Source organism: Candida margitis (assembly GCF_024628925.1).
Source record: "Candida margitis strain CBS 14175 chromosome Unknown scaffold32, whole genome shotgun sequence".
NCBI classification, from domain to species: domain Eukaryota; kingdom Fungi; phylum Ascomycota; class Pichiomycetes; order Serinales; family Debaryomycetaceae; genus Lodderomyces; species Lodderomyces margitis.
This window is the reverse complement of record NW_026261830.1, coordinates 1-14,670: the sequence shown is the minus strand read 5'-3', so window position 1 is coordinate 14,670 and position 14,670 is coordinate 1. Positions and strand designations below refer to the sequence as shown.

The window sequence follows — 14,670 nt, the reverse complement described above, 5'->3', positions numbered from 1 at the left end:
AACAATAATTTTATGTCTATTCTCTTAATTCTTTACCAATTCTTATTTGTCCAATAGGTCTGCGCAGAGGTAAAACATGGTGAAATATTCAATTTATGGTGCCTTTCAGATAAGATAAAGCCTCCCACTTTTGATACCTCTGTATATGGATATGGAACTGATTACTTCTAATCATCCATAACTGTCATCTATCTTTCAGACTTCGTCCCATGAGACTAAGATGGAATTGACTAGTTTTGCGATTGTTAACACCCTCAGCTCATCTGTGTTGATTGAAGATGGTTACATGAAGAATAAGAAGAAACTGGTATAAGGAGAAGCTCGTGTAGTGTTTATATGTCTTCCCATTATGCAAAAGTTGTTTATGAGAGAATATTGCAATTGTAAGCCATGGCAGGGGAAACAAAGTGTGCTCTTTTCAATGTATAACACATGAACCAAACTCCGTAACTTCTTCTCATCACTACTCTTTAAGCCTTGCCATGCTCACCAAGTATAGAATGCCTACTAATTTTCGATTCGATGGAATTCAATGGTGGGCTTTTTCTCATGCTAAACGGGGCTTTGTTGAAATGAGACGATATTCCATCAATTTTTGTTCAAAATTTAGGCCATAGATACTCATGAGAGAGTACCCTGCCTTACATTTACTGATATACAGTATGTGTAGCAGCACAATGTATATTGATTCTGTCGTGTGATGTCAAAAATTAACCAATGTCAATGTAAATACCAGTGTCAATAAATATTTTCTCTCCCTTGTTTGTTTGTTTGTTTGTTTGTTTTGTGACATTGTGTACCTAAGTATTGATACATACATTATTATTATATACAATCCCTAATTTCATTTCATGGCGCAGCAAACAAAAAGTTTTATTGGATAGAGAGATTATCGTACTGGAAGGAAAAGAAAAGACAGATTAGTTATTGCAGTTACATGTTTTTATGATATGGTGTTACTTTTGTTTGGTCATGTCATAGCTGTTTACTGTGGAACTAATTAATAACCCTGTGTGTAATTCAGATAAAAAGAACTAAAAACTAAAGAACCCCTTTGTCTGCTGTCACAAGACAATAAAATTTTTATTTTTTTATATTTTTATTTTTCTATTTTTTATTTTTTTATTTTTTTATTTTTTTCTTGGACACACAAGATCTTTAAAACATCAACAATTTAAAGCAAACTGGTTATACAAATCTTTTTCTTATCACATTAGCTGGTTTCTTCCCCTTCTAGTACAAAAGAGAGAGCGAATCTTATAGTGTGAAGGATATCACATCCAAAACTGTCATTAGAAGAAAAGCACATTAGGTCTCCACTTCAGCATTAACACAACGCGATCCACCTTTTGACAAACCCCTCCAAAATTAAGTCCCCTTCTACAACACAAAGGATGCTACGAAACAAACGAAAGTTTAGAAAGCCGCTCATTCTCATATTTGCCATTAATCTAGTATATATACTAACCTTTTTGCTATCACGATCAGCCAACAAGAACATTGACACTCAACAAATACATATATCTATAGAGGGCTCCGATCTGCTACCGCAACTAGCCAATACTGATATAGACTATGCTAAAAAGTTGGAATACCTACTAACCAACATCGAGCCGCCAAAACACACAACCACGTTGGAAAAGACGACCCAAGAATTGAGTACCATTCGCGACTCAAACTTGCTTTATCAAGATGACATACTCACTTTTGGCTCTCTATTGGACCACATTATTGCCCAAGATACAATGCCTAAAGCCATTCCATTTCAGTGGTCAGATTGGGTAGACTTGTCATACTTAAATCATCAATTAAATAAACCAGTCGAACAAAGGCTCAAGTGTCGTAGTTTGATCCATGAAATGAACTTTGTCCCTTCAGGAGGAAGATCAAGAGCCAAAGCAGACACAAAAAACATTGGTTGCATAGACACTGAGACCCTCACTGATGACGAAGTAAAGGTGTTGGGATTTCAAGATCGATCGGAATTGCCCGGGTTCGTACAGTTTCGCCATACACCGGTGTCTACTACCGAGTATGTGAGAAATTTGCAAGGCAAGACATACATATTGACTTATCAGCCACTACCTTACAAAGTCATCTTTTTAAATGACTATGGTGAGGACCTAGTGTTTGATGTCTATAAGGGTCGTCCTAGTACATCTAGAACCAAATTCAATATTGTCGAACTATTTGAACAAGTTGCTCCAAATAAAACATACGAGTACAGCCCACAACCAATTATTGAACTAGAAGAAAAGCACTTTACTTACAATCGCCAAATTCTTGCTGAAAAATTAAAGCAACTCAACTCAGCTCAAAAACCGCTTGATACATTGCAGCAATCATATTTTAACTCAATGGTAGCTACAGTCAAATCAAACCCATCAAAGAATCCAGAAACGAGGTATTTTAAAGAAGCCACTTTGCACATGAACTTTGCCAATTCAGACTCTGGTTGGCATTATGATTGGAGATTTTTCAATGGGAAACTAGGAGATAACGTTGATCGGACTTCAATCATTATGGAACGATTACTGCGCAACTGGTTCAAATTTAGTGAAAAACACGGCATTGTTAGTTGGATTGCTCATGGGCCCTTACTAAGCTGGTATTGGAACGGAGGTACTTTCCCCTTTGATAATGACTTGGATATCCAAATGCCAATTGAACATTTGCTCAAGTTGGGTGAACTTTACAATCAAACGTTGGTGGTTGAGGATTTGCACGAAGGTACAGGTAAATTTTTAATCGAAGTTGGGACATTTGTTCACAATAGACACATTTCAAAGCGTGGTAACCACATAGATGCAAGGTTTATTGACATTGATACTGGTATTTACATTGACATCACTGGGTTGAGTACAAGTGGAGCTACCCCATCTTCAAACTACTATCAAAATGTCAATGACGATATGGATGAGGGCCCAGTTTTGGAAAAGGATCTTTCTGTGTTTAATGACCGACGCGTTCATTTCTACAATCTACGCCACCTTTCACCATTGAAATTGACCATGTTGAATGGTGTTCCTTGCTACATTCCCAACTCAATAATCCAACGATTGAAATTTGAGTATCCTGATCGTTCCTTAACTAGGGTGGAATTTAAAGATTGGTATTTTGTTAACAAGCTACAGAGTTGGATTCATGAACCATCGCTAATCAAAGCATTTGACCCCAATGATTACATGAAGTCCAATGGCCGTATAAACAAGCTGAAATTAAAGAGATTAATCCAAAACTTATCCGATGAAGAAGTTTATCAAATCTTGACCGATAATCATCAAGTTTTAATCGACTATTTCCAATCTCAATCATTGGCTCAATACCATCAACGAGAAATTCGCCACCTATTCAAAGTCGATAGTACCATGCACAGGAATGTCAATGACTTGCCTCAGGGCAAAATTTTGGATAATCCACGTGCTCATGAAGACCAAGAGTATATAAATTTAATTGAGCAAGGTGTTCAGTTGAAGCCACCGGTTAGAGAGTCATTATTTGAGTATGAAAAAGTTAATGGACATAGAGAAAAATACAACCAATTAGCATTTGAAAAGTTGGACAAGATAGAAGTTGAATAGAATAGGGAATAATAAACAAAAGACTTTAGAAGCACAATGACTTTATTTGATCTAGAATCGTTTTTCTCTTTTTTTCCCTTGAACCCATTATGGCTCAGCATACCAATATAAATTCTCCATGTTTTTTTTACCTTTTTGCCTTGATTTTATTTTTTTCGCAACAATTTTTATACATACACTTTACATGTCCTTTATTCGTTTACATTAGTATTAAATTCCACCAGTTCATAAATTTTGGAGCTTACAAGACCCAATAGCCATGCAAGATATGCAACAACAACAACAACAACAAACACCATCACCATCACAGCAACAGCAACATCATCATCCACCAGGATCACGTGGGTACCAAAAACAACCCAAACATCTGCCCATTTTAACTATCAAGAATTTATTTGATATACAGTCAGAATCGCCATCAGCATCAGCTTCGACTTCAGCTTCAGCTTCATCACTGTTGCACTCTGGTCACTCATTGCATTCAACATCAACACCGTTTAATCGAAGCAATACTAGTTCTATATCTACTTCTGATAATAGCCACCTCAGCCAAAGCCACCACCATTACAAGGGGACAAAGAAATTAGATCATGGATTAGCAGTGGCAAATGATACTCGTGGTGATTGGGCAGCTATGCGTGAAAATTCCCATGCTAATGGGAAAGTCGTCTTGGAAGTGTATGAGCAGAAGAGGAAGCTATATAATTCTCCACGCGAGTCCTTGTCGCCTCCCTTATCAATGATTAATTTCAACTTTGAATTTGATAATAATTGGAGCTTGGATGACTTGCCACCTATGGACGATGGCAAATTTGGTGAAAGAGTGCGACTTGAAGCTGAAGCTTCTGGTAATTTTAAATCGCAAGATTTGCTGCTGTTGCCACTGCAAGGTGATATTCAACTAAGTGGGCAATCCACTACCGGGGACGATGACGAAAACGACATTATGGGTCAAAGCTTGGAGTTGAATTCTATTATTGAGAGTATGAATGAGTTGACGTTGTTGGACAAGTTTAAGGGTATGTTTAAGAGAAATTCAACCAATATGCTTAAGCGGTTGAATGGTTCAAGTTTTGATTTACTTTTATTCAAGAATGGAGAGCTTGGTATGATGGATGATGATGAATTATCTACCCGTATTGGATCGACTTCGTCATTATCAAATTTGCCATTGCCAAGCAAGATCAAATTTCACAAACAAGCAGATGCAGATGCCAATGAGACTGGTGATGGTCATTTTCTGACTATTCCATCAACATTAACTTCAACTCCAACGCCAATAACGCCAAATAATTATCATCCCGCTTCAAATTCAACACAACACTACCACTACCACCACCGTCATCATCATAAATGTAATAGAGGCAAACCAACATCCTCATCCTCACTGCCTAAACGGAAGAAATCTTTTTTGCATTTACGTTCAGCATCATTACCATTTAACATATTTGATTTTAAACTGAACTATTACACTCCCTCAACAACCACCAATGGCAAGCCTAGTTGTTGTCAATTTCTTGACCCTCCAAAACTGATTTTGAAATGTAAAGTGAATCAAAACTATAATCAAGAGTCAATAGAATCAATCAAACAAGATCTGGTTCAGTTTGATGAGTTTTGGCGTAAGTTTGAATTGATGGAACAGTCAAAGAATAATTATAGTAATGATGAATTGTTGAATTCTATGCGGTTGGAACAGGTGAGAAATTATTACTATGGTAATTGAAGGGAGGACAAGGGGTGGTGGAAAGAGAGGTATGGGGTGAAGTTACCCCGTTTCAGGTATTTTGGTTTTGTTTATTTTAGGTCCTTTTTTTTAATCGATGGTCTTGTATCAATGGCGAAAGCGTAGTTTCTCTTTCCCCTTAAATGGCGCGCTACCTAATTTTAGAGCGACGTTTTGCAACACTTCTGATAGCTTACGTGATGATGCATAAAGACGTGGAGTGAATAAGATAATAAACTATAAAAAGGGGAACTACTTTACCGCTAAAGAAAAAATTGCAAACCCAAAAGAATATAAAATAATAAAAGGAAAACTGCTTCCCCCATCAGTCTTCGATCAAACTAAATGGATAATCCGGTATGGCACCAGAAGCATCGTATTTTCCAAGAGCCTTCACTGTGATTTCCTGATCATTGGTATCGCAATACTTGACATTATCTTTAATTGATCCATGATAAATATACGAACAATTACATTCATCATCAAAACACAATGACCACTTTCCAACTTTATTATACAACAATTCATCTCTAAATAAACTGAACCCCGTAGATAAATCACCTTTGGGACAAGCTTTCAACCTATTTGTTCTCTTGTCAACTCGAATAAATTGTAATCCTTCACTTTCCAAGTTCTCGACTTTATAACTACCATTGATCAAAATCCTGCCTTCAATGTACTTGGACGAAATTGAAGTGGATGAGCTGTTGTTGTCAAAACATTGTGGAATGAAGAGTTTGGTCAAATGATGGTCGATCCTTTGGATTGGTGCATTGAGGTATTGAGTCTCATGGTGTAAGTTGTAGCCGTAATCTTCATCGTAAGCAGCAAGAAGAAATTTTTCGGAGTGGGGTTGAATTATGTGAGCGGCTGCTGCGACGCCAGTTACTGCGAGTAGAAGAGTCCAGTACATTATTATTGAAGAATGAAACAGTGCCTGTGCAATGATGATAATGAGGAAGAAGTGCAAGCATGTGTCTATAAATTTGTTAATTATTTGATATGCAGCCAAAATTCTTTACACGCCAATTAGTGTAGAATTATTAAAGTGGCAAGTGTAAGGGCAACTGGTGTATCGTGTTACCATACTATAATGCACTATACTTCTGTTCCATTTTGAAGAGATAATATAACTTTCCATGAAAGTACTACTTGCAGAAATGTTTACCAGTCCATTTTGCTTAAAGAAACGCTTTCTATAGCTCTCACACATTTGTACTTTCATGAACACTAGAGTATTTACTACATCCTCCACCCTTTACGAATGGTTTGAAGTCACGTGGCCCCTAATAAGTGATGATCAACTCATCGGTCGTGGTCCGCGTAGGTTGACAACCTCTAGTCAACAGCTTATGAGTTCCAAAGCAGAGTGTTACTGTTCTGAAAGGATTCAAGTCTCTATAAAAGGGACCTTCATTCACGGCACTTTAACCTTCACATTGACAACTTATTTGAAACAACAATGTTCTATGTAGAAGGCAAAGATCACAACGCACAAATTACACAACTTCTCGTCACCTGCATCTCGCGTGGAGATGATGCAAAATTAGAAATAACATGTGGCACCCTCCTTGCTCATGACCTCTTCGAGTCTCAGAACGGTTCACAGCTCACAGCACAATTAATGTCTGAAATGTAAGCTATTCCAGAGCTTTTCTTTGAGATAATCTCCCCATTCACTCAAGTAACATATTAGTATATATTTGGTACTACTCACTCTAATCAGCAATCAATCACCCAAGTCTTATGTTCAGATTCACCTTTAAACCAATCGAAAAATTTGGTCAACGGTCATGGATCTACTGGTGCCCCGTAGCTGTTCTCTCCCTCGAAGTTCGACACGGCCCACATGTCGGCTAGATACAAAGTACACTACCCAAATTTGGTCACAGAAACGAATTGTTTACACTTCCTTTGTCAAATTCAACAATAGAAATCCATCAATAAGCCATGCACTTATAATACAAGATTGGATAGAAATAGGGGTATTAACTTATGCTGGGGCTAGAATTACCAAAGAAACACGTGGCAACAGCTTCCCAAACATGATGAGCTACAAATAACAAGCTTACGGTTGAAAAGTATATCCCACCCGTAAGGGAATACAACAGCCATTACCGACAACGCATCAGGTTTCTTTACAATTTCAAAATAGTTTGTTGATTTGTAGTAATAGTTTTGTGATTTGCAACAACGCGGTCTCTCATCATACGCACAGCCTGGGCAATTCTAGACTCGCTATTGTGTTGCAGTTTTCAATAATTACACAAAGGTTTTAATGCATGTGCCTCCCCCTGCGATATACATTGTTCCGATAATATCGACGAATTGGGAAATGTAATGACAAAAAGAAAGAAGACCAAAAAAGAAAGGAGAAAAGAAATCACCACCATCGACGAATCCATTCCTTTACCGAAAAGACCAGTGACCATGTCTATAACAAGCGTGCCGCTCCTACTAGCGTTACTACTACTACTACTACTACTACCGAATATAGTGGAGTCGGCAATAAGTCTAGACTTTGATATATCACCACAACGTGTTGAAACCAGACATAGCAAACGAGATGCAGTGAATACAGCTATAACTTTACAAAGAAATGTTTACTTGACGAATTTGGCCATAGGTTCACTCAAGGACGATGTTGTTGTGTCGATAGATACCGGATCTTCTGAGTTATGGGTAATGTCCAACAATGTCAACTGCCAAACTGTCGAGCAATTACATGCAGAAAATGCCCCTGATATACCAGATATTTTCAACGACTTGAATGAAGAGTACTCATGCAAAGCCAATGGAACTTTCAATAACGAGAAATCAACAACATACGAATTTATAAATGACGAGTTCACTATTGCATTTGCTGACGGGTCAGCAGCTATTGGTGAATACGGTAGTGATGATGTTCAAGTCGGAAATGTAACTATTGAAGGGTTGAAGCTAGGTGTGGCTAATGCTTCTAGTATCGATGTAGGAATTTTGGGAATAAAGCACAATAACGAGTATGACAATTTCATTTCGTTGTTAAAGAAACAAGGGTATATCGACACAGCCCAATATTCAATTTATTTAAATGATGAAAAAGGTAATATATTGTTTGGAGGGGTGGATAGTGCCAAATATGATGGCGATTTGACAAGTACGCTGATGCAAAATAGTGGAATACACATTAAAGATGTATCACTTAGTCAAAACAAGAATCAGAAATATATTCAATCAGGTAAAGAATATGTAATTTTTGATACGGGATCGACATTTTCCACATTACCGCTGGACTGGATAAAAGAAATTGGCGAATCGATAAATGGGACGTATGACGAAGATGAAATGGCCTATCAAGTGCCATGCCAATTGGACAATAAAGTGGAGTTCAATTTTAAAATCGACAACACGAACTTGAGCGTTTCAGTATCGGACTTGATCATCAACAACGAAAGAACCAAGGGTAATTGCTATCTTGGTGTTATGGATGAATCACTAATTGGAGGTACAATATTTGGTTCCGATATTTTGAAACATTTCTATGTTGTATTTAACTTGGACGAAAATGAATTGTCCATAGCGCCAGTTTCCAAATCAAGTACAACTGCAAGTTCATCAAGTACTGCTGATGGAAGCAGGTTTTCTAGCAGGTCAGAAGCAAGTATAAATAGCACACGCACAATGCTATATGCATATTGTATGAGCTTGATACCTTTATCTATATACGTGTTTATTTTATACTAATAGACAATAGAAATGTAATAGATGTAGACTACTATAATTGAAGCTGCAAGAGTGGATGTAGGGCAATCATTTACATTATTTTGCAACCAAATTTATCAAAAGTTCTACCTTGATTTAAAACAACATAAAAAGAAAATATTAAGATGAAGCAGCTCAGTGGAGAGCATACCCCTTAAGAAAGTAAAGGCGTATAAGCAAAAAAGTACCAACTTCAACTGGTCAAGGAAAGACAACAAGATGGTTTGGTTCATATAGTATATGCACTACCGATATTTTATTAGGGCTATAAACCTCGTACATTTTAACTTTTTATCAAAACTTTTTTTCTCTCTTCGCACGAAACCCCAAAATGCCTTTGAAAGAAGAGAGATAATTTTTCAAAAACAGAAAACCTCCTTTCTTGTTCTTCCCCATCCATCACCAACTAATATAAAAAATGGCTCCAATTGTATGTATACATTCACACTAACTCCAGTGTGCGCATTTATAACAATTCAATACAATGCAATGCATTCAATTTAATTCATTCTAAATGAGATCAGTTCAAAGTTGAACTCCCATACTAAAACCGGGCATATCTACCATTTGGAGCGTAAATGCTTTGAGAAATTCTTACCAAAAAGGAAAATAGGAAGAAGATTTTTTTTTCGAAATGGCACAACGAATATTAATATCAAACCTATTACTTGTTAGTGTAAAGATTACATTTCGATGCCTTTATCGTGTTTTCTTTTTGCTTTCTTTGAAATTATGACCTCCACCCGTTTTGTGGGAGGGAAGCTTTGCTGTCAAGTTTTTTTGTTTGAAATGATTGTTCATGCTTGTTTTGCAACGCATACTTCATTCTAAAACTTATATCGTGCGGTAGGCTAACCTTTCTAACTTTTTTCTAGACCACTAAGAAATCCAAGGCTGCTAAGAAATTCGTCGTTGACACTTCAGCTCCAGTTGAAAACGGTGTTTTCGACCAAGAAGGTTACGTCAAGTACTTGGTTGAACACATCAAAGTTGACAACATTGTTGGAAACTTGGGTGATGAAATCTCCGTCACTTCAGAAGGAACCAAGGTTGTTGTTGTTTCAAACACCAAGTTCTCGGGTAAGTACTTGAAGTACTTGACCAAGAGATACTTGAAGAAGAACCAAATTAGAGACTGGATCAGATTTGTTGCTGTTAAACAAAACCAATACAGATTGCAATTCTACTCTGTTGCTGAAGATGATGAGGAAGAAGATGAAGAATAAATTTGATTGGAATTTTATTCTGACAGTCTACACTTTTCTTCTTTTTCTTTTCTTTTGTTCTTTTTAGGGTGAGGTTTACATAGGTTTGTATAAATATTAATATTCGCTTTCGGAACAAACAAGTGATTGTAAGGCATCTTGAATCTCGTTAACGTATAGTCGTAACTGCTAAGTTTAGTACATTGTGCGCTACCTTCTTTTAGCGACATTGAGAAAGTTAGTCGAAAAATCAGTCAGAAAGCCATCACACATATCGGCTTGCTTTCACACCTCAACAATGGAATTACTACCTGAAGGACAAAGAAACACGGCTACGGAAGTTAGCTGGGAAGATCAACAAAAGATCAATAAATTCTCCACCATAATATCTAAAAAGGATCAACAACAGGCGATATTAGACATGTTGAAGGTTGAAAAAGAGTATCTCGATGATTTATCAACCGAATTGGAGTTACTAGACGAAGACGAGCCAATACAATATAAAATCGGTGATGCGTTTGTGTTTATGAAGACTAATAAAGCATTGACTAGGATTGAAGCTGATGATAAGGTATTATCGGAGAAAATTGAGCATGTTGAAGAATTGATTGAAAGTTTTGATGAGCAGTTGGGCGAGTTAAAGAAGCATTTGTATGGTAAGTTTGGAAATAATATCAATTTAGAAAGGTAAACCCAATTGACCTGGCTGAATTGTTGATTCCGAGTGTGACCAAAACAATTTTTTGCCGCTAACAGGAATGATAATATCTGAGCCGATAATGGAAATCAGAATATTCTAGAACCAACTTCCCTCCCCCAGATAGTAAAAATATGTAGCGTTTATAACAGAAATACAGAAAGACACATTGCTAGTATGGTTCACTAAGTGGGGAAGGAGCGTTTTTAATTTAAACTCTATTGTTTTCGTAGTCTTTCCCTTCACGCTTATGCATATGATTACTAAATTTGGTCAAAAGACCCTCTAACAAAAGAAAATGTTTCAAAGATCTCAAGATCTAGTATATAAGATTGGTTGAAACCCGCCATTTACTCTGCTAATCAAGAATAAGTCTAATCATTTTTCCCACTCATATTGCTCGATTAGTTATTATATTTGTTATTAACAGGAGGTGCTCCATATATATACATATAAAAAATTCATATGCTTGTTTAGAGAGAAAAAGAAAAACTCGCCAACAGAATTTCCATAACGTGTTGTTTTTTTTTCTTTTCTATAAATTGTGATATCTTCTCATATTCCCAGACACTTTTCCTTTCACAGGTTACAGCCCCCCACCACCACACTAGTACAGACATATAGATCTAACTAAAACCATGGCAGAATCATCAGAACCAAATCCTTTCCTTATATTCGCCACTGTTGCCACAATCATTGTCTCATTTGTTGGGTATTATTTCCTTCAATTATCGAGAAAGAATAAACCAGCATTGATTCCTGACCAATTCCAGAAATTCCCCTTGATTGACATCAAAAAGGTTTCACACAACTCAGCCATTTATAGATTTGGATTACCAAGACCTACTGATACGTTGAATTTGCCAATTGGACAACACATTTCCATTGGTGCTATTATTGATGGGAAAGAAATTGTTAGATCGTACACTCCAATTTCCACTAGTGACCAAAAGGGTCATTTCGATTTGTTGATTAAGACATACGAGAATGGTAATATTTCCAAACACGTTGCATCAAAGAAGGTTGGTGATTATGTTGAAATCAGAGGACCAAAGGGGTTCTTTACCCATACTCCAAATATGAAAAAGTCATTTGGTATGATTGCTGGTGGTACTGGTATTGCACCAATGTACCAAATCATTACTGCCATTTTGAATAACCCTGAAGACAACATCAAGATTTCCTTAATCTACGCCAATGTCACTGAAAATGATATTTTGTTGAGAAAAGAATTGGAAGAGTATGCTGCTAAACACCCAGATAGATTAAAGATTCACTACGTTTTGAACGAAGCCCCAGCTGATTGGGATCACTCTACTGGTTTTGTTACCCCAGAGTTGATTGACAAACACTTGCCAAAGGCTTCTGATGAAACGACCTTGTTGTTGTGTGGACCTCCACCGATGATTAGTGCTATGAGAAAGGCTGCTGTCTCATTAGGATACGAAAAGCCAAAGCCAGTATCCAAATTGGGAGATCAGGTGTTTGTGTTTTAAAGGCTATAAATAAACTTATTCTAGATTAGATCTCGAGTTAGTTGTATAGTTTTGTATAGAGAGTGTGGTATATATACAAAGAGGATTTCCAATAATAAGCTACCGAGTGATTCGTCGTATACAGTGTTTTTATTTTTGATTCATACCGAAACGACTTCTAATTTTCAAACTAGTGCGACATAATTGACTTTCTTTTTGATCGTATACTCAGAATATAAGCCGCACGTGTATTTTCCTGTTTAGGGAATAAATATATAGAATAAGGCCTAAGGCCTAGCTATTAGTTGAACAAGCGTGACTGTGTGACTGGTCTTTCCTGATGAGTTTCACAATGGACAAAGAGTCCTGATTTTCTTACTATAAATAGTCAAGAGATTTTATCTGGTTCGTGTTGATGTATAGAGTGGGCGGAAGTGGAGATGGAGGTGGAAGTAGAGGCGACAGCGACTAGGATCAGTTTAGTATACGTACAATCCAATTGCATATAGCAGTGGGTGTCGCTTCCGTCAACTAAAACTAATGTTCACTATTTCATAATCATCAATTTTCAAGTGTGTAGAGAAATCAACTGGTATAATCATCCTAGAAGCGGAATGAGAGCCGCGCACAAATCAAATCAAAGTCACCGCAGAAAGTGTGCATCACCCAAGCAACATGTGAAAATAGCCATTCTATTTCAGCTAACTCCTGGTTTCTCTTTCCCCCAAATAGGTTGATATGATTACGTGTCATTGTTTTTCAATTTGTCTTCCTGTTTTTCGCAGCCAAAATCAACCAATACGAGACCATCGCACGTGCACCTTTGCACTCCAAGCTATACCTATACCTCACTGCAAAACAGAGGCTATACTATTATATTTATGTTTACGACATACAAGATGATAAATACCTTTTCTATAAACTTGGTCCTCTAGGTGTTACTTGGACACGCTTGGAAAGTATTTGGAGCAATTGGATGCAAATGAAGCCATAAGCTACTTTCTAATATTTATTGAGACTGTTGAATTGTTTGACAGAACTACCAACCATTTCAAAACAATCAAATATTCTATTGTAAACAAGATCAGAGTTCATGGACAAAATAGCAAGTGCTACGACAGTACTTTCGGTGAGTATTGTGTTTTTGATCACATGACAAACAGAACGGCATTTCCTGAGACGTTCCAGGTCATCGGCAATACAGGTCTATATAGACACAAGTCATCAGCGGTTAACTTCGCGTGTCACAGTTCTGTGGCGATGTCGTTAGTAAAGCCAAACCCGCCACATTTAGCGTGAATAACCTTACTATACGACATGTGCGAATTTACCTCCTTCCATTTCGCCCCATTCAGAGGCAACATGAAATTAGAATCGTATCAGAAATAGGTCTACTCTCACGGTACATTATGTCAACCTATCACCAAAACAGCAAAACAAAAAGGGCAAGACTTACTTTCGACTAAAGCAGCAACAGAAAACAAAGTTTCCTGTGTGCACATAATAATATCATCTATTATGGGCAACGACCTACATACATAAAATTGTGCAATTAAGCCAATATAGAGTAATCAAAAGACCTCTGTCAGAAAAGAAAAGGTTTTTTGATGCCCAAGTTTGTTTTCATCTAAACAAGATAATTAAACTAAATCTTTTGCAACAGGCATAAGAGAAAGCATGATGCTACGTAGGGTGAAAGTTTATACAGCTTATGATTTGGTAATGTGGGATTTCTTTTGTATAAAACTGAGAAAATAAAACACATAGTATTGAAGTTTTGGAAATGCACTAAAAGGTGGGTTTTGCAAAGGAAATTACGTGTAACAATTAGTAAATTTTACTTGAGATCAAGTTTTCTTAAAATTTGTAATTTTTGCAACACTCTTGTTCCCATCATTATTACACCTAAACTTACACCTACACTTACACATAGCAAACATGGCAAAAGATACCTTTAGAACACAGGGATTCGCTAAAGAAGGTATTGAAACTGTTAAAGCTTCTTTATTAGTAGCTCACTGGTCAGCTGGCCAGAGAGCCATGATATGCTTGGCTATAGCATTCATTTTGCATTGCTCACTATTCTTCTATAATATGTTGTCACGCCATCGCAGCAAGATGGATGGTAAAGCAAAAGCTAAATTGGACCCAGATAAAACAGTAGACCTCCAAGCACTAATAACGAGATTGGAAAATAGCCACTTCAAACTGAATCTACCAGTCCAAGATCTTGATAATGTTT

At 36.9% G+C, this 14,670-nt stretch overlaps 8 protein-coding genes across 8 annotated transcripts; 7 read left to right on the top strand and 1 right to left on the bottom strand. All coding sequences in view use genetic code 12, as the record gives it.

The window, feature by feature from the left end:
• Positions 1-1,394: 1,394 nt before the first annotated feature.
• On the top strand, positions 1,395-3,581 carry CANMA_003430 (uncharacterized protein; the record flags this gene model as incomplete). The annotated part of the gene is made up of 1 exon (XM_051815606.1): positions 1,395-3,581. One exon carries the CDS (start codon positions 1,395-1,397, stop codon positions 3,579-3,581), a length of 2,187 nt encoding a protein of 728 aa, XP_051670890.1.
• Positions 3,582-3,840: 259 nt separating this feature from the next.
• On the top strand, positions 3,841-5,307 carry CANMA_003429 (uncharacterized protein; the record flags this gene model as incomplete). The annotated part of the gene is made up of 1 exon (XM_051815605.1): positions 3,841-5,307. The coding sequence occupies one exon, from the start codon at positions 3,841-3,843 to the stop codon at positions 5,305-5,307; it is 1,467 nt and encodes a 488-aa protein (XP_051670889.1).
• A 325-nt stretch (positions 5,308-5,632) lies between these two features.
• Positions 5,633-6,220, bottom strand: CANMA_003428 (uncharacterized protein; the record flags this gene model as incomplete). Its single annotated transcript, XM_051815604.1, has 1 exon — positions 5,633-6,220. One exon carries the CDS (start codon positions 6,218-6,220, stop codon positions 5,633-5,635), a length of 588 nt encoding a protein of 195 aa, XP_051670888.1.
• An 833-nt stretch (positions 6,221-7,053) lies between these two features.
• CANMA_003427 (pepsin-like aspartic protease) lies at positions 7,054-9,033 on the top strand (the record flags this gene model as incomplete). The annotated part of the gene is made up of 3 exons (XM_051815603.1): positions 7,054-7,090; positions 7,168-7,332; positions 7,805-9,033. The coding sequence occupies 3 exons, from the start codon at positions 7,054-7,056 to the stop codon at positions 9,031-9,033; spliced, it is 1,431 nt and encodes a 476-aa protein (XP_051670887.1).
• A 436-nt stretch (positions 9,034-9,469) lies between these two features.
• On the top strand, positions 9,470-10,277 carry CANMA_003426 (60S ribosomal protein eL22; the record flags this gene model as incomplete). Its single annotated transcript, XM_051815602.1, has 2 exons — positions 9,470-9,481; positions 9,927-10,277. The coding sequence occupies 2 exons, from the start codon at positions 9,470-9,472 to the stop codon at positions 10,275-10,277; spliced, it is 363 nt and encodes a 120-aa protein (XP_051670886.1).
• Positions 10,278-10,554: 277 nt separating this feature from the next.
• On the top strand, positions 10,555-10,947 carry CANMA_003425 (tubulin-binding prefolding complex subunit; the record flags this gene model as incomplete). Its single annotated transcript, XM_051815601.1, has 1 exon — positions 10,555-10,947. The coding sequence occupies one exon, from the start codon at positions 10,555-10,557 to the stop codon at positions 10,945-10,947; it is 393 nt and encodes a 130-aa protein (XP_051670885.1).
• A 644-nt stretch (positions 10,948-11,591) lies between these two features.
• On the top strand, positions 11,592-12,449 carry CBR1 (Cbr1p; the record flags this gene model as incomplete). The annotated part of the gene is made up of 1 exon (XM_051815599.1): positions 11,592-12,449. One exon carries the CDS (start codon positions 11,592-11,594, stop codon positions 12,447-12,449), a length of 858 nt encoding a protein of 285 aa, XP_051670884.1.
• A 1,917-nt stretch (positions 12,450-14,366) lies between these two features.
• CANMA_003423 (uncharacterized protein) lies at positions 14,367-14,670 on the top strand (the record flags this gene model as incomplete). Its single annotated transcript, XM_051815598.1, has 1 exon — positions 14,367-14,670. A coding segment is annotated over one exon (304 nt), but the record flags the coding sequence as incomplete, so codon positions are not given.